The 21,538-nt window shown below is 48.6% G+C and overlaps 2 protein-coding genes across 3 annotated transcripts; both read right to left on the reverse strand.

Moving 5' to 3' along the window:
- Positions 1 to 5,444: 5,444 nt before the first annotated feature.
- On the reverse strand, positions 5,445 to 11,249 carry hapln4 (hyaluronan and proteoglycan link protein 4). Of its 2 annotated transcripts, none has more exons than XM_029148164.3 (7): positions 10,860 to 11,249; positions 10,036 to 10,162; positions 8,860 to 9,049; positions 8,504 to 8,676; positions 8,276 to 8,391; positions 7,960 to 8,146; positions 5,445 to 6,640 (listed from the first exon to the last, which is right to left on the reverse strand). In XM_029148164.3, the coding sequence occupies exons 1-7, from the start codon at positions 10,860 to 10,862 to the stop codon at positions 6,261 to 6,263; spliced, it is 1,176 nt and encodes a 391-aa protein (XP_029003997.1). In that variant the 5' UTR covers positions 10,863 to 11,249; the 3' UTR covers positions 5,445 to 6,260. The 2 variants fall into 2 exon arrangements, with proteins under 2 accessions (XP_029003997.1, XP_040926213.1); XM_041070279.2 differs by lacking the exon at positions 10,860 to 11,249 and adding an exon at positions 10,251 to 10,814.
- Positions 11,250 to 12,182: 933 nt separating this feature from the next.
- Positions 12,183 to 19,782, reverse strand: tm6sf2b (transmembrane 6 superfamily member 2b). The gene is made up of 11 exons (XM_029148165.3): positions 19,180 to 19,782; positions 18,965 to 19,083; positions 17,272 to 17,375; positions 15,905 to 16,002; positions 15,701 to 15,804; positions 15,532 to 15,614; positions 15,021 to 15,145; positions 14,807 to 14,908; positions 14,643 to 14,735; positions 12,801 to 12,920; positions 12,183 to 12,535 (listed from the first exon to the last, which is right to left on the reverse strand). Exons 2-11 carry the CDS (start codon positions 19,042 to 19,044, stop codon positions 12,299 to 12,301), a joined length of 1,146 nt encoding a protein of 381 aa, XP_029003998.1. The 5' UTR covers positions 19,045 to 19,083; positions 19,180 to 19,782; the 3' UTR covers positions 12,183 to 12,298.
- Between the last annotated feature and the right edge of the window lie 1,756 nt (positions 19,783 to 21,538).

Consider the following 21,538-nt stretch of genomic DNA (forward strand, 5'->3'; position numbering starts at 1 on the left):
CCTGCTCTGGTCCGACTTCTTCTTTGTTGCTGTTCGATGCTACGTCACCGGGGGAAAACTGTTGTTCAATACAGCAAAACCACATGAATAAGATCAATACGACTAAATAAATACAATTTGATTAAAGCAGTAGGTTAACAAGTTTATTTTGGGATTTTTTATCATCTTTCGTCTGTTGGCTTTCTTTTTGCTAAGCTAAACGCTAACCATTTTTTAGAAAGCAAATATAACTGAATTATTGGGGTTGTGAGAAGTTCACATGAATCATTTACATATTGTGTTTAATTAAATTATGAATTTATTCGAAATCCTTACTAGTATAAATCTCAGAACAGCCTAAATAATGAAAATTGTCAGTAATTGTCAGTTTGCGCAGCGTTGCATGTATCAATTCAGTAAGACTTTGTTTCAGAACAGTGCAAAAGAGCCAGTTTTCTCTCCACTCCTCAAACGAGCCCCGTTTCACCATGACCGTGTTCCTCCGTCGATGGTAGACTCCGTCTTCGCTCCGGGCTGCAGATCAGTTTATTTATTTCTGCTGGATACGGTCTGCACCTCTGTGACCTTCATGTGCAAAAGAGAAGCATTTCCAAATCTCCTTTGGATTAGGCAAAATATTTCTCTCCAAAGCCAAAACACCGCTACGATTTTTTTTTATTCCTTACTCTGCAACCGAGCAGGTCGGCAGAGGGCAAATCCCTCAGCGTGCGAGAGTGAGAGCGAGTGGGTGGAAAAGCAGGAGAGGAGGGGGGAGGCAGACGAGCGCCAGGGATCAAAGGTAAGAGGAGAAAGGGCGAAGGAGGAAGGGGAGGAAACAGAGGGACCTTGTTCTGGCAGCGAGCTGTTTGTGAAGGCGCTCGTTGTTGTGCTGCTTCACCTCAGAGACCTTCACGTCACCCCAGCTTCCTGCGCTGAGGCCAACGCGCCAGTCGCCTCCTGTCAATGGGAGGTTTCGTCACCTGTAAAAGCGCTTCCGCCTCCCTCTCATCTGCTCTGATACGCGACTGACTGCTTTCATTGTCATTCGGCATGGAATGATCGCGGCGCCACCGGCTTCTGTTTTCCGTCAACAATTAATCCGTCTGTTCTGGTCCAGTGATGTTCCAAGGACACCGCTCATTAGGGCTGCTTACTGGGGAGGTCCTCTTTAATTCACGGCTCTCGGTGACCTTCACTTCTTCCGCGTTGCTGTCCAAAACAAGCCACGGATTTGTTTCCGGCAACTCCAAACGGCCACAGATGTTTTGTGTCGGGCCGTGAAAGCGTGTCTCTGAGGCCCCGAATGTGCGAGGATTAAAAAAGCATCAAAGGACGCCACAACTTTCTCTTAATAACCAATGGGAAGGCTTAGATTTCTAGGCCTATTTGCTCTGAAGCAGCTCAGTTTGGAGATGAGCCGATAAATTAAAGACAGCTCATCACAACCTTGTTCGTGCGTCGATATCAGGCTCATCTGACAGGCGAAGCCAATCAATAGGGAAGTCTGGCATTATCCTGCATTATCTCTTAATGACACTGCCAAAGTTCAGGGAGATTATGAAAAGCAACAAGGGATTAAGCATCATCTCAGGCCTGACAGGTTGCTGCTCACCCTCGATGCCCGTCGTCAACACACATGAACACAGGCGGCTGCAGGGGAGGAGGCTCCTGTCCAGCTGCTTGTTCAAATCAAAAAGGGATGAACATGCATCTTAACTGTGGATCTTCATGCATGGATGTGCATCGACGCACAATGATGGCTGCAGATGGTGCATCATCACCTCACTAACAGCGTCTTTTACAATGCGTGTGTGTGTGTGTGTGTGTGTGTGTGTGTGTGTGTGTGTGTGTGTGTGTGTGTGTGTGTGTGTGTGTGTGTGTGTGTGTGTGTGTGTGTGTGTGTGTGCGTTTGCTGAAGGCAAAGCCAGTGAAACATCAGTGGGAGCCAGTCTTTCATACGCCGCCGCCCTCGCATTCTGCTCTGCTCGCTGTGTGTGACCCCGACTGACTGACTGACTGACTGACTGACTGACTGACTGACTGACTGACTGACTGCAGATCTAGCTCTAGGCTGCTTTTAGCACATATTTAAGGTAATTCCACACATTTACCACGGTAATGGAGATAAATACAGTTTCAATGCACCCAACGTCATGTTTCCTCTACATTTTCTATTATATTCTCCTAGATTTTAGATCAAAGGTACAAATGTAAAACATTCAGGGATGTGCTTCTGTGTCTCAGCAGTAACACGAACAATACAAATACTGTTATTACAAATACATTATTAAAGCCTATACACCCCTCACTTAAATGTAATTAGTAAAATCATCGGCACTAACGATCTCATATACTGTAATTATAGGCTCTGGTGCTGGAGGGTTGTTTTCTGTATTTATTTTATTCCATTCATTCATAAAATCGTAATAACCTCTTCATAAAAAGTTGAAAACCTAGAAAATAATAAAATGACTAAAGCTGCCAAGACAGTGGAGGAGACAAATACCTGTACAAATATCTGAACGTTGCAGGTTCTGCATTAAATATTATATTGCCGACTGTACTTCGTGTGAACTGAAGTACATGTTCTCCAGCTGGACCGGCGTCAGGTCTCTGCTGCTGGAGGCCAGTGCAGGATACTTGCTGCACTTAGCGCCCAAGGTTCTGTGTGCACTGAGTGCTGGCTCTGATGTTCTTATGAAATATGAACTCAGAAACACGTGTGACATAGCAGCTGAGAAGACACCCGGGTGCTGTAAGTGTCTCGGGGGTTTTTGAGGTCAGGAGTGTGGGCTCCTCGCGCCGGCTTCCTCTGGGACGTCACCGACACACAGGCCGCGAAGCGAAGGCTGTTGTCGGTGCAGTGGGACTGAGGAGGGAAGAGGTTCAGGGTTTGGTGTATTTCCAGAATCGTGCAGCTGCTGCAGGTCCACAGTAGCTCACTGACCAGTCAGGTTGGTGCTGGGCCAGCTCCTCCTCCTCCTCTTGTCTCCCTGCTTCATTTTAGCCCCTCAAACCTCCTTCTCTCATCCATGTCTCTCTCCTCCATCCTGTCCTTCCCAGTGACTTTGTGCTTCCATTGGGCTCCCTTCCTTCATCTCTCTCTCTCTCTCTCTCTCTCTCTCTCTCTCTCTCACACACACACACACACACACACACACACGCACACACACACAATTCCACAAATGGCCTGAATGGCTTCATTAACCTCCCACTATTCTCTTTCGACCCAATCCAGGATTGTTGAAAAAGCCAGGAGAGTAAACCAGCGCGACTCGCTCTTGATGTGTTGAGTGCGGCGGCTCGCTACCAAAGAGGAGAGCTAATGGAAAGACGGACGCTCCACTGGTGAAACTAAAGCACGCTCTCCTATAGAGGCGTCTATACTGTAGACGACAGGGCAAGCGCTCCCATTCATTAGCCACAGTGCACTCCACTGGACGGTTAACGCTTTCAATTAACTCCACGCCGCTGCCTGTTTAAAATGCCCCGCACTCCGAGGGAAACCGCTCACAATTTGGCCAATTACCCGATTCTGCAAACCCGCTGCTTTCGATGCATAACGTGAGTCGGCAGCGGCGTGATTCTGCAGAATTCCACGACGAATGCATGGGGAGGTTTTTTAGGGAGACGCAGTCCTTTCAGAAGCAGCTACTTACGAGCTGTTCCTGTGGTTTGGAACGTATGAGACGTTCCAAAGCTGCATCGCTCCCATCTAAGGCTGCAGTGAGCACAGTTAGCACGTCATCTTTAGTCTCATACAGTAATAATCACACTCTGCTAATAAGCCTCAGTCAGACATTAAAGTTTATTAAGCACTCTCCTCACATTTTCAGGTTATTTCCCTGTAGCTTCATGTATGCTGGGAAAACATCGCTTGGTTGAAATAGTTTTACTGTCTGAGTTACATGGACCCAGGTCAAAAATCACAAGCACCAAGTTTGAAGTTTGAAGACTGGTGAGCTGGTTTGCAGGTCGGGGGCGCTTCCCTGAGGATTTCATTTCAGTTGAGTACTTGGGCTTTGTTATGTCGCACTGGCAAGTGGATGCCAACAGTTTGTTGATGCGCCCGCAGTTATTATTTTTATTTATTTATTAATTTTTTTTTTACTGTGCAGGAGATTTCATCCGTAGAAATGAGTCCCACTACACATGTGGTCGCACGCGTGCCTGATCAGAACGCTGCTCGCGTCAGCGCCGGCCGGGGTGAGGTGGGGTCCGCGTGCAGGTTACATGAACCTCGGAGGAGACGGAGGCGCGTGCTGACGGCCCACCTGTGTCACAGGCTGATGAATGGTCCACAACGAGCAGGCCTGGAGACACGACTGCTAAGTGCCACAGAAAGGGAATTTCTAATCGGTCGCCATCACGCTCCTGAGCACATAAACAGCTAAATGACTTCAGTGCTGAGATGCAGAACACACAACTGTCCATGAATTATGAATGTGCATCAAGCACAACGTTGCTTATTAATTTAATGGCTGTGACTGGAAATCCACACGGTAGCGCAGACTAATGGGCCCGAGTACTCAGCGAATCATTAAAATCATCTACTTTGATCATCCAGGTCATTTTGAAGCTTCATTTTCACTTTGAAAGAAGAAAAAAAAACAGAATGAGACATCACAAGTTGTTAATATGCAGAAAACAGATGTGATTGTTTGGAACAGCTCAAGTTTGTCACTTACGGCAATTATTTCATGACGTTGAACTTGCCGTGAACTTGACTTTAATTGCGCGCCGCCAGTTGCCATGACGATGGCATGGCGGGCTGCTTCTCCCGGAGCCCAGTTCATCGCTCAGCAGCTCCTCTGACAAGCGGACGCTCAGAGACACCGGCTTCCACCAGGATGTCGTCACACAACTGGATCAGCGGCTGCTGATGACACAACGCTGAACATTTCATGAAGCCAGTTCTTCTTCTTATGTTCTTTTACTTTTACATTTGCTGGATCCACAAACGCCAATTACACCTCTCAGCACAACCTTGATGCAAAGCGGACGACCGTGTCTGGACGCTGCAATTCCAGGGCTGTAAACTCTCTCTCTCCCTCGCTCGCCCCACGTCACCTTTCGAACCCGGACCCCTGCGGGATAATATGTGGAGGTGAGCGCGGCCAGTGGAGCCGGCTGTCCATTAAACGCAGGGTCAGCGGGATGATCTCCAGATGTGCGGCGGCAGGACAGGGTAGCTTGATTGGCTGTGGGCGGTCGGGCCTCACCTTGCATGGCTGCTCGCTGCCATGAGTGTTTGAGTATGTGTGAATGGCTCAGTGAGGCCAATTATAAAGCACCTTGGATAAATGGGCTACATAAATTCACCCCGTGTCCATTCCTTCAAACCCATCAGAGCATTTGGTGACTCCTCATTCCCAGCATGACAGCAAAGCATCCATCATTCTGCTGTAGGTTTTTAGTTTATCACACATCTGCAGATCCTCCTAAATAAAAAAGCAAACAGCACCCAGGGGTCTTTGTACTTTATTTGATTGTTTCCATCATCTACTCAGTAGTGGCAAACATACTCTGTAGTAAAGTGTTGGATCTAGCATTTGTAGTGCAACTGGTGCCGCAGGTAGCTTTAAAGTGCAATGAGGTAAATAGCAATTATTGGATGTCTGCTAATTCAGCCACAGCAACTACTCTGAGCCAAACAATACATGCTCGCGTAAGTCTGAGCTGAAATGAAGCTCCGTGCGGAGACAGTGCAAATCTTTCAGCGCTTGTGCTGCTACTGGCTGCTCGGCTCCGGCGACGCCTCTGCCAGGTCTTAGTTAATGAGAGAGATTATTCGCATTGTGCCAGAGGGCCGCTAAGCGAGCGCGGCACCCAGACACGGGCAATTACATGCGCCGCAACTTACAGAGCAGCTTGGACGGCTTCCACGCAGGGCACATGGTCTCATCTCGCCCAGTGATGAGTGTTTTCACCCCGGCACTGGGATCGCGGCCCAGACTGGAGCCCCGGCAGGAAACAGAACGTGGCGCGGGAGGGCGGGAGTCGCGGCAGACGCCGATCTGATCCGCGCCTCTGTGACGATCAAGCTGCTGTTTAATCTCCCAGTTTCCCCGGCGACAGATGTGCTAACGTACTCGAGATGAGCGACCGACCGGAGATGGGAGGAAATTCACCCTAATCAAGATGTCACCTTTAATTTTACACAGTCTCGCTGGCAAATGTGCGGATGACTACGTCTTGTGTGGGACTGGTTTACTTTGAAAGCGATGAATGGAACCCGGCTGCCAGGCAACAGTCAAATCTAAAAATCGCATCCCGACTCTTCACACCCGCGTGCTGTTCGTGGGGATGCCGCCGCCGCCCCCCCGTCTCGTCCAGCCACTCGCGGAGCTCTTGGCGCCCCCCGCCGTGTCGCCCTTGCTCCTGCGGAAGCAGTAGACCCCGTAGAGGCGGAACTTCTTGTCGGGGAAGCCCAGGTGCCGCACGCCCGGCTGGGCGCCTCCGCAGCGGGCGCGCGGGTTGACGATGGGGTAGCGGATGCTGCCGTCCTCCAGCCAGCCGGCCTCGCAGCGGTCCAGCAGCTGGAACTTCCACGCCGCGTACAGCTGCCCCACTTTGGCCACCAGCGCGCCGTCCCGCACGCACGCCTTGGCCGCCTCCGCGTAGTTCACCTTCTTAAAGCGCTTGAGAAAGTAGACTTTGCCTGAGGGGACAGAGAGGATGAGAGGCGGAGGGGGGGGGGGGGGGGACGCTGTTTGCGGTAAGAACAAGTGAAAGGTGAATGGAAACAGAGCGAGTGCATTGCTGGAAATGGCAAAAAAGAAGAAAGGAGAGAGGAATAAATGAGAGAGGGAAGCCCCGGAGGCCGCCGGGCCCCGGGGGGGCGTATTCTCGGCTTTTCCGGCCCTTCTGCCTGAATGTGGACGGAATATGAAATGAGCCCAGCAACCGTCTGGGCAGAATCAGAATCAAAAGGCAACGGTCTGTCAGCGGACGATGCTCCGACTCAACATTTGCCTTAAAACCTTCCCATTTTTGCGTTCGCCTCACCTCCAGGGAGACTTGCTGTCTGACGGCTTTAAAGGAATTGTAATTGTTAATTGAACTGGCTGAAAGCCGCCATTTGGGTTTCTCTTCAGCACCTGAGCTCGGCTGCCCATTTAATCCGTGTTTATGTGACCTGTCGGGGCAGAACATTATCTCCTATTTTCCTGAGGGCCTCTGAGTAAATACCCTCCAGCTGAACGGAGACGCGGCGCAGGTCACGACCGGCGCTGCACCCTCCTCCCTACAACAGATTGTCCACAATAATTAACACACCAGGGAAGGCTGTCATAGGCAGCGTATTCACTGAGGAAGGGCGTGTGTCTGTTCTCGTCTTCAAAGAGGCGCTCGCAGCCTCAGCAGAGTCTAAGACTTAGACGGATTTATTGGCAAAAAGTAAATACGCAATTCAAGGATTGGTTTCATTAGTTTGAGAGTTGGACTTGAGTAGTCAACAGTACATATGCTCTCAGCTGCTCGGAGACAACGCAGGGCGTTTGCGCCGCACACGACCCGGCCTCCGTCTTTTCGCTTCCTTTGAGCTCGTGAACCTGGAGGTGGCGCGCGTCACAGAGACGCTCACTCTCCGAGGAAAAGTGATGTAAATCAAAGCGCCGGGAGATGAAAGGCTGCGTCTGGCACCCGGAGGACGCCGTGGCCCTAGCGGGGCCCGAATCAACACAGCCAGATCCAAATCCAATGGCCTCAGGCCTGCGAGATCACAGGAGCAGATCAGAGGCGCGGCCGCACGCCCCCATCGTCCAGCGCTCATCATTCACCCCTCAATTCTTACAATCGCACACCGAGCCAGCTCTGCCTCCCAGTCGTGAGCTGCCGACGCGAGCTGGATGCCCAGACGGATGTTTGCAATCGGATGTAAGATCACAGAGACTGACTGCGAGTCTTCGTGATCTTCCGTCACACACATGCATGTGCCCGCCGCTTGTCGGGTTTACATAAACAAATTGTGTTTCTGACCGCTGAGCTTAGAAGTGAAGCAGAACGCGTCGTAGCGCTCGTCCTCCTTGTGCCGGTAACCATAGTTACGGACGCCCGCGGGGGTGTCCTTGCGCCCGCACTGGTCTCGGGGGTGGGAGATGGGGTACTGGACCGAGCCGTCCTCCAGCCACCCAGCGTTGCACCAGTCCAGTCCCTCCAGCCAGGCCTGTAGGAGAATTAGCATAGTTTTGCTAGTCGACAACAACTAAATGATGGAGTAGAAATATCCTTTGTCTATAACTTTTAATAACTTTTTTACTTTGCTTTGAGCAGATTGCTCCTGTTCCAGCCTCACCTTGTGCAGTTGAGAGTGGGAGGCCAGGATGGCGTCCTGCTGTTTGCAGGAGTCCTCAGCTTGGTGGTAGTTGAGCTTATAGCGCCCCTCGCGGGGGTAGTAGGGGAACACCACTCCTAGAGGTAAACACGCACAGCAGGGGGTGTTTTTTCTCCCATGCGAGCTGAGTGACCTTCATGAACGCCACAGCTTGGACTAAATATCGCCAAGCCGCCCCTAATCCCTGACCTTCGAGGTCGAGGTTGACGAATCCTGCGTCGTCCTCCATGTCGTTGGTGACCTCGCACTCGTAGCGTCCGTAATCCTCCAGCGTGACGTTCTGGATGATCACTGAGGCGTCGCCCAGCCCCGCCTCCTCCAAGAAGACGCGGCCTCGGTACGAGCCGAACACGCGCTGCTGCCTGAAGCAATGAGGAGGACATCACAGTGATTCCCAGTGCTTCAATGGAAAGACAGCGAGAATATGCGAGTTGACACAGCAAAACACAGCATAAACAATAGGCTTAAGGCTAAGGCTTTTATTCAAAATAAGAAAAAATGTAAGCTTATTATCAAACATGTTGATAGTTTGATGGAGGATTTACTTTCCGAGTGCAACAAAGACGTCCTCGAACTGCAGCGCATCCGTGACTTTGGTCCATTTAATCCTAATGCGGTCCGGGTCGGAGTTCTCCGGCTCGTGATGGAACCGACAGGGCAGAGTGATGGAGCCGCCGCGGTGGGTCACCACTTTACCAGGAGCCGTCTGCACAATCACAGCACCAGTGTCGTCCTCTGCGGGGAAGACGTGAGAGGATGACGGATCTGCAACGTGTCTGATCATTTTTCACTTCTTTTGCATCAAAGTTTGTGTATTGTAATAAACTCCTCCACTTCCATCATAGTGAAGAACGTCCAGCGTGCAGCTCACTCCTTTATTGGTTGTTTATCATCAGGATGTAGCATTTTGATGGACATTTGTTCAGATGTTCTCGGTGTTTGTGAGTGTGTGTGTCTAGGTGCGCAAACGTTTAATGAGAGGCACCAAGAGGTTTTCTGCCGTCTTGTCACCAGATTAAGGCACCGGCAATTATCCATGCCAGCCAGCAATTAGTCCTGTCAGCGCTTAGTGCTCTCTGCAAAGTTGTTTATTACCAGCGTCCATGAAAGCATCTGCGGTGTTTAATCAAACTTTTAAAGCGAGGATGTGCCCGCATTAAAGGCGGTGGTGCTACAGACAAACAACCCTGTGGGACCATTCGTCCTGACATCGCCTCTCCTGTAAACACTTCACTGATGTGTGTGATGTCACAGAAAAAAAGCCCAGAAGGACGTTCAGAACACACGACAGGTCAATAGCGTAACATAGACAACAACACGCGAGATGCAGCAGATGACAACGCTTGTGGTTTAATGAGAAATCAGTCATCTAGGCCACTGAAACCACAACACAAAGAACATCTCATGCGAGAAAGTTTTCCGTCACGTCGGCATTTTTCTTAGACTGCGAAATGTTAGGAATTCATCACAGTGCTCGTATAAATACTTAAAAGTATCATTAATAATGTTTTTGATCGTGTTTTGATCTGAATTCTCCCAGTGATAGGCCTAGAAAACGAGTTTATATGGACAACCCCGAGTTCAAACTAAAGCGAACACACAACAAAGGTTCATGATTCAGTTAAAGTAATATTAGAGGCATAAAGGTGACGATTCGAAACAACACTGAAAAAATGGGCCAAACATGGACGCCACAATGTGGAATAACAAACAGCCCTTACCGAGAACATGCACAACTTTTCTCCTCCCCTTGTCGATGTCGGCAGACAGACAGGTCACCCACAGGGCAGAGGTCAGGATGAAGAACACCAAGATCATCTTCCTCCAGGCCAGAGGCGGCTCCGAGAACTGCAAAACAGGAGCATCACAAACGCTGAATCTGCTAAAGCGCAGGATCTACACAGTCGAACCTAGAATCAGCATGGGCAATTTCCACCTTCCTGCTCCATTTTGCATGAGTTCAGTGATGCTGAAGCCTCTGAGCATCGCACCCAAGATCTCGACTGGAGCGTTTGAATGTTGGATGCGTTCGTTGCTCAGCGAGTCGGGAGGAAGACTCCTCAGAACACAGGAGTGGCGTCATGGGCGCGCTGGCAGACATCCTCCTGCACGCGCCAGCTTTGACTTCACAGCGTGATGCTCCTCACAGGTCGTCGGGGTTTCAGCCACTGCCAGGTGTCTCCCGACGGAACCGACGGCGCTCAGAGCTTTAAAGCAATGATCTGCTTTTGGGTGCTCGTCATCCTCGCCCCTCTCACCTCTGATGGCGATGAAGGCTCGCCGTATGTGGCTGAACACACGCTCAGACACGCGGGTCGGGCTCTGACCTGGCCGGGGGCGCAGTGAAATCCTAATTCCCGTCGCCTGGGAACGCTCGCCTCCCACTGCATTTGCGGTGGCAGCACTGCAGCACCAGCAGCTCAACGCGAAAGCAGGCCGAGCGACTAACGCAGTCCCCTCACACGCAGTGAGCAGCACGGGCTCAAGGTGCTCGTCCCTGCGGTCGGCATGCAGCACGGGACCTGCAGAGCACACGGGAACTTACCATGGCTGCCTCAGCAAGGGTCCAACGCCCGGATGGGAGCAGATGTGCCGCTGCGTGCCGGTTAACTCCTCAGGCAGGCTCACTGTTGTTCTGCAGCAGCCCCCCCTCTCTCCCTCTCTCTCTCTCTCTCTCCCTCCGTTTCCAGTCCCATTGCTGATCCCTCGCACTGCAGGGGAACCTCCGGCGTTCGTGGGTCCCGCAGTCTGCCGGTGACGCAGCACACATTTGCTGATGCAGGCGGCTGTGGATAAGTCGATCTCGGCAGCGGTCTCACACTGACTCAGTGTTGGGCAAAGGCTTTCAGTGCTTCACTGAAGCCCATTACGGCGATTTGAAAATCACAGTTTGCCTCAGTTTATTGTAGTTTAACCTTGTTAGCTTTTAGCAGAGTGATTCTGCTAAAGGCCAACGTGATTGGAAGCTGCTGGTTCTGAAAGTATGACGGCAAATGAGGCTTTTTTAATTACATAAAGGAACTTTTTAAGATTATGTAAAGCATCAGAGATGTAATTAAGAACAACATCTTTGTAAGGACAATACAGTGATGGTGGAGTTGTTTAATGCATCGTGTTTGAGTCCATGGATGGACAACACACAAGACCTTGAAGGCTTGAAGCAGAAAAAGATTAAAAAAGTTAATAAAGTTAGTACTGACAACCTTTTCCTGTGTCATTAAAAGTACAAATGATTTGTGTGAGCTCTGTGTCATCTAAGAGGGAGGTAATATTCTATAATGACATAACTGGACTGAGAACAAGCACAGGTGCAGCATGTGAAGGTGTGAAGCTCAGCTGGTCTCCCACCTACAACCACTTCTTTATGGGAACCGTGTACTGTAAGGAAAACGAGTAAAGAAGGTCATTATTTTAAACAGCATTAAAATGAAGCGTCTTGAATATTGTACTTATATCATTTCATTTGTCTCTCTCTCTCTCTCTCTCTCCGTCCGCCGGCCCATCGCTTAGCAAACCACGAGCGATGATCAGCAGCTGAATGAATGGAGCAGCCTTCAACTCAAAGCGGACGTGGGGCTTCGTGTCGTTTCACAGCAGGAGCAGTGGTCTAACAGTGTTTCCTCCAATTAAAAGTGAGAGAGCCTCGTGGTCATCTAAGTGTTTGTGTATGCAAACAATAACAACGTTGTGTCATGTCTTTAATGAGAGCGATGTGGAGCTGTTTACCAGCTCACACACACAATGAGTTAATAAAGAGGATGGAGAAGTGCACAGGAGGTAGCGAGGACTTGAAAGCAGAGAGACTGCTGTTCTCGTCACACCCCCATTAGCGCAAACAGTTAATGTAAATAAGCACCAAACCTCGGGATCTTGAGCGAAATAATCGTGTATTTTGGCCTTTTAAAATATGACATTTGAAATAAAACAACACGGTGAATCATCAGATAAGTCACTCCTCCAAAGGTCAGCGCACATCACAGATTTTCACTTGTCTTTGTACTTGGTGTCCTTCTCCTCGCTGTTGGGCAGACCCGTCTGGCCGGGGAAGGGCGCGATCTTCAGGAAGAAGTAGGGGTTGCTGTGGACGCGGAGCGCCACCATGACGGGCACGGCCGCGTACAGCAGGTTGGCCGCCAGCACGGGCCACAGGGCCTCGGCCGGGACCCGGAAGGGCGGCGCGGTGCGAGGGTGGAGCGAGCCGCCCACGTGCGTCCACTGGCACTGGAAGCAGACGGCAGCAGACGGACGTTTATGAGAAGCCAGCGCTTCAGAGCGAAATGTGCTGTGGGTAATTATTACCAGGATCAGAGCGCACAACAGGGAGTTTAATTACAGTGACACATATCAGAACCCTTTGTTGATGAAAACTCTAATCAAGCCCGGTAATTATGACAATCTGCAGAGCGGCACACGCCTCGTGCTTCTCACGTCAGCGCGGTTTTAATATCTGCGGCAGAAGCAGAGAGGCCCGTGGATCCGGTCCTACCTGGATCATCGCTCCGGCGACGAACACGGTCCAGTCCGACATCCACGTGCAGCCGGGCTGGAGGAGGCCATACACGAACGCTCCCAGCAACGGGAGTCCGTAGAAGAAGAGGTTCAGCATCTGTAAAGGCAGAGTAGAGCTTGTTCGTCACCGTAGACGCACTGTTTGCTCTCAGGAGCACGGGCTTCATTATTATTATTATTACTATTTTTAATCACCAGGTCGCGTGGAGTGAGTGAAGCTGAAGCTAATTAGCAGTTTTAACGAAAAGCAGCAAAACAGGCAGAAATGTCCTTAAAATCAGCGGATCATCTTAATAAACCCTTAAAAAACGTGCCTCAGCAAAGACTTTCGTTTTTTTCTTCACGTTATGATTGACGTCACACACTGTTTACGTCAGAATCAGAATCAACTTTATTCCCAAGTTTATAGAGGACAAGTCTGTTCGTACTTTCTACTAATAATTATTAACATATGTATTTTTTAAATAAATCCACAGTTTATTGTGATTTATTGCACTGACTCATTGTTGCGACGGGTGAGTTCAGCTCAGACGCAGCCTGGGGGAACACGCGGGCTCTGTATATCTGATATGTATATCATATGCAGCACCTTGTCTCTTGTCGTGTATGTGAGTGACGCATCCTCACCTTCTCACACAACACAGATGTCATAAGCTCAAAATACCAACACATACATCAATAAAACGCATAAAAGTTCATGTAACCAGCTTTTCATTGTACTTTGAGCTCGTTTATGAGCTGCATCCAACTAACAGAGCATCATTTCATCACATCTGTATGTTTCTAAAGGTGACCGGTACCAGTAGAGAGGTACAACCCCTCCCTGTGTGAAATGAGCTCCCACAAACACCCTTCTCTCTCATTGGTGCTCAACTATTTTGCCGTTTCCCCGTTTTCACAGTTTTGACCCCTCAGCACAAATGACTGCTTCAACGCAAGGGTCATTGCAGACACTGTCTTGACCTTCACCCTAAAATATTTGGCACATAAAAGCCGCAGTCAGTACAAAACCCTCAAATTAGACCAGTGAAGTTTCTTTTAGTTCTCGGTTTGAGGTTTAGATGAATTCTAATGAGCTACGCTGCGAGTCTGAAACCCAATCATATATGCCCTTCACTCCTTTGTTGAAATGTCTCCAGTGCTGCCTCAGTCGTTCATCATCATCATCATCATCATCAGTGAATAAAGAGGGTAGTTGCTACCGCTGGTGAAGTCTTGTGAAGAACCTGTGCACCAGCACTGGACACACACACACACACACACACACACACACACACACACACACACACACACACACACACAACGGCAGACAGACGCGTTAACACGTCGCACACGCGCCCTCGTCACCAGCGTGATGCTGATGCGGCTTTGGGCGACGGATTAGCTTATCAAGTCCTCAGCACGCGCCGCGGCCGCCTGATCAATGGCTGGCATTTGTGCCTGGACTGTGACCCCGACAAGGTCTGTGGACAGAGCGGTGTACACGCGAGAAAAGGCAGAGGAGCGCGGTCCCAGCATCGGTGCGTAATAATCTGTGATCCATCTTAAGCAAATGAAAGTGAGAGGCAGAGATGCCCTCTCACCCCGAGCTTATTTTTGTTGCAATGATGAAAAATGGCTCCTGTGATCAAAGAGCAGAGCCGATAAGGGCGCTTCCTGCACACTCGGGGAGAAATCCATTACGAGGCTGCCCGCGTCAAGCAGTGTAGAGAGGATGCGGTGCGGACGCGGGCTGGGGGTCCGACCGAGGCACCCACCGTCACTCGGGGGTGAACGTGAGGCACCCACCGTCACTCGGGGGTGGACGTGAGGCACCCACCGTCACTCGGGGGTAGCCCGCGGGATCCTGCAGGTACGGCTCGTAGTGCTTGAGGTAGACGGAGCAGGCCTCCAGGGGAGAGTCCAGCGCCACCTGCAGACGGAGAGCAGCCGTTAGAGCCCAGAACCTGCAGCAGCGGCCCGGCCCGGCCCGTGAGCGCCCACCAGGCCTCTGAGGACGGTGAAGGCCATGGCAGCCAGCAGCAGCAGCACCAGGAGCAGGTCCACGGGGCGCCAGATCAGCTTCATGGTCTGAACGTTGAAGGCCTGTGGGGGGACGAGCAGCATCAGCGTGCATTTGTTGCCGTTGAGCGGTTGATTTGATTACATTTATGGGTACTGCAGCAAACGGCGGTGCTGTGTGGTGTGTGGGACGTACGTTGTATCCACCGATCAGCGGCCTGTCCTTGGCTCTCCTGAACAGCGTCACCGCGCCCCATATCGGCACCAGCAGGAAGACGAAGTTGAGCCAGAAGGCCGGACGGATGTCGGAGCCGTATTTACCTGCCGGAGGAGAGACGGAGCGGGGCAGACGCGCGTCAGCGGGCTCTCAGACGCACGAGGGCGCGCTGTAAACGTCTCGGTGCTGCTCGCTAATTAAACCTGCTGTTGACGCCTCGACGGGCGGCTCCGGGCTCAGGCATATGGCGCCGCACGCGTCTGCACCGCGACGCGAGCGAACGCAGCGACGCCGCGCGCATGACTTCGATCTGGTGACGCTCACGTGCGCAGTTTGAAACGCCAGCAACAGACGCCCGTCTCCCGCCTCGCTCCGCGGCGGCTCGCGGCGGCGCGTGTCTGCTCGACGGGCCGCGCCGCGCCGCGCCGCGCCGCGACAGATGTTGACTCGATTAAAGCGCGTCGTCGCGGGATTTAACGACGAGGCTCACCTGCCACGATCCCCGCGATGAACACGCTCATGTTGGCGCACAAGGATCCGGCCCAGAACAAGCCCAGGGTGCGGTAGGCCTTCCTGCAACACGGCCGACGGGGACCAGTAACACGGGTCAGAACGGGGACGTAGAACGGAGCGTTTCCTTTGTGTAGTTAATGACCCACCTGTCCGTTATCCTGCTGATCATCATTAGATACAGAGCGAAGTGCACTATTCCGTCCCAGTAGCACATCATGATGGCGTAGGCGGTTCCCAGGTAGGGCTCCCCCTGAAGCGCACGTTGTATGTAGATACAGTACATGGCGTTTGAACTGTGTTTATCAGGAGGATTCTTCGCTGCAGACTTTGTTAAATTAAATAAAACCCACCGTCTTTTGGTAGAATTCCATGAAGCCGGATACGATGCCGTCATGTTCCAAGGCACTTGTCAGGTCAATGACGCAAGTGAAACAAAACTCAGCAAACACTGCAAATGAAGAGAAACAATGATTAGTTATCACTCATTTTGTGTCAAATAGAGATTAATTGAGGCTTATTTCACTATTAAGTTCAAAACAAAACATTGAAAAGACTTGCTTTCAGTTCATTTGGCATTGATTTGCGAGGCAGCGTATGGAGAAAATGAAGTCTTGAGCAGTGAGGTAGATCCTGTCGCCATGTTAAGAGCCGAGTCCACAAACGAATAACCTGTGGGTTTTACTAATACCTCCAACAGAAACCTCTGACCAAGCTGCAAAAACAGCCCCCACTGAGTCATTCATCCGGCGCTTAACCATAAACTGAGGAGCTGAAATCTTTATTGGATATTCTGAGTCTTGTTGAGTCTGAGAACAAATAAAAGGCCCAGCGTTCTTTTTCAGACTGGACTGGTTCGGGCATTAACAGCACAGTACACCCCTGTATGAGTGATTTGCAGCTGGATTCAGGCCACAGCTGTGAAACACTGAGCACCGCTCTGAAGAGGAAGCCTGTGTGTTGTGATGTAAACGTGTCACATCTGTCCTTCACACACTCACCGCGAACCGATGCTGGTTTTACACAAACAAGCGCACAATTAACTCTCCCGTGCGCGGATATCTCTGTAATCCTCAGGACGCCCGGCTTTATCGCTGACATCTAAAACGTGAGGGCCCTCCTTCCCACACGGCGCTATCGCTGCTCCCGGCGCCGGCGCTGATGGATCGCCTGTTTTCCGTCCCACTAGCACCGCTCCTGGCATCAGCTGCAGGGTCGTGTTCGTGGGGGGAATTACAGCTAGAAATAACGGATAGACTTTGACCCGTACCTGTGAGGAACAATGTGATAAATCACAGGGGTAAAAGACGGCCCAACTGCGAGCGTGTGAATGGGGCTATTGTCACATGGTCTGAGCTCGCTAGAAAAGCCTTGTAGTGGATTCTAGCATATTAAAGGGGCATGGAATGGGAACAGTAGTAAACAGAACATGTCTGTGTAGCTTTGCCTACTTCGTCAAGGTTAATTAAGGGCTCAGCACAGAGGTGCTCAGACCACAGCGCAGAAGAATCTGGATAAGCTTCCTGAGACCAGCCAGTCAATCATCTGATCAGCTTCACGAAGGCCTGAGCGGCTTTAAACATATCAGAGTAAAGCACTTTATTTTGAAACTCTGAACAAGACTGGGAGGAATGTTCTGGAAATCCTCTTCTGGGTTGAGCAGCTATTAAGCACTATGCACTGTGTGTTTCAAATGTGTAGAAATGCACATTGCCGTTACCAAAGAATAAGAGGTCTTTAGGCGGGTTTCCACGCGTGATGACGTAGTAGAAGAGGAAAACCACCACCAACACGGCGACACCGATGGCCAGGATGACGTAAGGCCTGAGGAAGCAGAGACGGGACGCGTTATTTTGAAAAGGCTGATTGTCTGATCCTCACTAATGAATCACTCCAGTGCTCCGCTGATGAAGATGACGACGAGTGGAAAGTCAGGATCAAGCAATGAGGTTTTTAAAAGGGAAACCATGCAGGAAAATTCACAGCATTTTGTGTCATGGAGGAAAATGATCATCTATTTCTCATATGTATTAAAACAGCGTTCCCCAGGAAAACTTGGCAGTGCCTTCAAAGAGCGGCTGTACAAAGGCTTAATTCATCACAGCGGAGGCACGGGAAGCAGAAAGCTAAGGCCATGTTAGTTCAGCGCCGCCCTCCATGTTTACCGGTCAGAGGTACGGCCGTACGCCCTGCACCCCCTAAGATTAATGCGCTCCACATATCTCCCAGTAAACAACATTACATCCTCAAAAAACTCGCAGTGTGTGTTCAGAGAAGGAAAACAAATGCTGCGAGAGCAAAGGGAAGCTCCCTCGTTGCTTCTCCATTTCAACACTACAGGAAGATTTATGCACACAATACAGTGTGTTTGCAGGGTGGAGGAGCACGAGGCATATTGTGTGTCAAGAGCAATTTATCAAACCCGTCCGTGCAGTCGGTATTGATTGTCAGCGTCCACGCGCTCAAAGGAAGTCAGCAGAGATATTCACACAGGAGGAGTAAAAAAAAGTCTGTCTGAAATGAAATCGGCCTGTAAAAAAAGCACAAGGGCCGAGCAGAACTTGCTTTTCCACCACCGGCTCTTTCTTCTTCCTACACGTGGTTTGCAGTCATCAGGCGAGTAAGTAAAGCGAAACAGATGAGCCTTGAATTAGAAAATGACGCCTCGCAGCTTAGAAAAGTAATTATCTCCAACATGATGTCAGATCATCTTCGCAAATTCTGCGCACGTTTCCCTCTGTTTGCTCCCTGCTCATTCTCTTTCTCCTCCAAGAAGAGACAGGTTTAATCATTTAAGGAATTTACACAATTGTCGAATGCACACTGAATTTTCAATTTATGGAATTAGCAGTGTCAACATAGTCAAAGATTTATGAGGTAATTGCAGTAAAAGCGATATGTTGAGTTCACAGTGTCCTCTAGTGGTGGTAAAGTACCGCCTGGCTGCACATAATGTGAACCAGCAGGAAACACTCAGTGGTCACTTTATTAGGTACACCTGTATACCCTAATTCAGTTCAGTGGAGCAAATCTGAAGGCTAAAACATCAGAACCGTCTTAAAAATGAAGATACACCAGTGTAACTCCAATCACCGTGACCTCAGTAATAACCAAATAGGTGAATTATAACCTTTGTGACAGCTTCAACTTAAAAGCCTATTCAAAACAATAGAACCTTGTAAAACTCTACTTCTGTACAGCTGTAACCAATAAGGCGGCCAGTAAGTGTTTATGTTCATGGTTTTAATAATTATTAATATAATTAATATATTAATAAACTTGAGAATCAAAAGTGTAAGAATTGTTCATATGATGTCATAAAACAAATGGCAGCTCAAAGTTCCATTTTAACATTGAGACCAAGACTTACAAATTAAAATGTAATAAAAAAGGAGCGGAACGGTTCTACTTACTCTTGGAACTCAGGAACGGTGTTCATGGCGTAAAGAACACCAAGGGCAGAAAAGGAAAAAAGAAACACCAAAGTCTCCATTTCTCCACAAGCTGTTGGACCCCCCTCCCTGCAGAAACACTGAAATACAACAACTATTAGTTTGTAATTAATAATTGTAAACCAAAATTGTCATTTTTATGCGTAAAACAGAAGAGAAGCAGAGCAGACTCTTACCGTCTGGTTGCCCTTTCAGTGGATTAATCAAATTACAGCGTGCCTGAGGGATACGTGGCCTTAACGGGGGGAATAATGAAGTGGAGACAAAGAAGCTTTTGGGGTGAAAGTTATGCAATTTGGTTTTGCCAGAGATTTACATAAGTCGCATTAGAGAATAGGTCAGCATTCCACTTCACACAGTAACATACTTTAGGTTAGACTGGTTCTACGACGAAAGCCATGTTTTATAAGATGGTGAGTTTGTGTTTATTGTACTTTTCGGAATCTTGTTTTGTAACTGTAACAAGTGTAGGAACATTTTGACATCACAATTGGAGACAAGTGTTGAACAACACAACACAACACTCCAATGACTCACTCGCTCACTGTCTACTGCTTGTTCCTCACAAGGGCTGACAACAGCTCAAATAAACTATAAATAAGGTTAATTGCAAAATGTTTGGCATTTCCTCACTATCATGAACTCACCTCAGCATCATCATGTGATGTAAATAATGTTCATAAATAACCTCAGTATCTGAGCAGGACATACATAACAATAACAATAACAACACAAATGTGACATGACTTATCTATGACAGGTAGGTACAGTATAAAGGTAATGGCTGAGGACACACAGTGTCCAGCCTAAAGCATTTTTGAAGAATTAGAAAATATTGTCTGGACTTTCTAAACTCAGGGCAAGTCCTTACTGTGCCATTGTTCAATCTAGTATTTGTGTGAATTACAACTTGCAGCCATTACTCCATTACTCTACAATTACAAGCGTTACTAGTGTTTGCTACATTACTCCAGTAGGGGGCGCCAAGATTAAACCAAAAGACCAGGCGTCTTATCAGCACGCAGCAAGCTGCAAATAGAACGTCTCTGTGTTGTGTAATTGTTTTAATTAAAATGTTAATATAGAAAGTGAGTTCAACATTATATTTGGAACTTGTGCATCACGTGTGTTCTGTTGTTACAGTCAACCACTCTGACTACAAACTAACCGAAAGTGAAAGTGTCTTCATTGATGACCTGAAAAGCATTACAGGTGTGACCAAAAAAGTGTGGTGATGCGTTCATCTGTTCTCTAGCAGCTACCACATTACACACAGGACAGTGCAACAACATCACACAGGAAAGACAAGACATAACCCTGCCCGCATCTCCAATGAATGCTATCTTCAGTTTGAACACACATACAGTACACACACACACACACACACACACACACACACACACACACACACACACACACACACACACACCGCCCTTGGCTTCCCACCACCCTCCTTTGTTGGTAAACGGGAGACCATTATACCAGGAAAGCAGTGGCAGTGTGTGTTTGCTGGAAACAACTGGATCTCTTCCAACTATATTGTTTAATAACGTAGACAGGACAGATGGATTCCAGAATAAGACAAGCAGTCGGCGGGAAGGAGATGCACGTGTATTCCAATTGACATTTCAAATGAAATGCACTTTTGTACAAAAGATGTCTGCAGGAAAATGCTTTAGCAATTTGCTAAAACAAGCATAAAACAAAACAATAACTATCTAAACATATTTATTCCCAGTTTTGCAAGTAAACATTATCTCAAAGTGGATAGATACGGTGTCTACAAAATAGAGTGGCTGAGCTTATATCATGCAAAATATGTTTTTTACTTTCAAAATATAATTACACCATCTAGGTCTATATTTACCTAACTCTGCATTGGGTAATACCTTGCCATATTTCAGCTGTGCAATACACTTTTTGTTAAGTCCTATTTTATTTTGCCCAGTTTCCAATATTATTATGCTGTTGCTATTAGGAGTCAAGTGTGAGTGTTTGGATATTCTTGATTATGTACTTAGTGGTCTATTACCAGAATTACTATATATTGTCACCGAAACATTCTCCTCAACTAATTTACAGCTAAAACGTGTTTAAAACTCACTTTAATTAGTCTAATTTAGTTATTCAATAGATGTGTCTGTGTTTTCTTTATAGGTAGAAAATGTCTCATTCAGTTATTCATATCTTATATTATATATATTACTGCCGTTATATACACTCGTACGCCAGACTGTGTAAAATAACATTCGGTAAAAATAACAATGAGCGAACAGCATGAAGACAGTGAATATCCGGGTTAGTTATTAACAGTAAGCTGAGCTTGGTCTCAGTTTACTGTTGTTGTTATTTTGGGGATATTACTTAATGTGTTGACTGCCAACAACTACTGTATCTGGTTAATTACTGCTTGCTCATTAGACGTTTGTGCACATGTTCAGGTGTAACTACCACACATGACTGCGACGCGCTATTTATGGCTGTTCTGCTCTCGATCAACAAGCGACACTGCGCGTGACGGCAGCGGCGGAAATA

This window comes from Betta splendens, chromosome 4, assembly GCF_900634795.4.
Source record: "Betta splendens chromosome 4, fBetSpl5.4, whole genome shotgun sequence".
Lineage (NCBI taxonomy): Eukaryota > Metazoa > Chordata > Actinopteri > Anabantiformes > Osphronemidae > Betta > Betta splendens.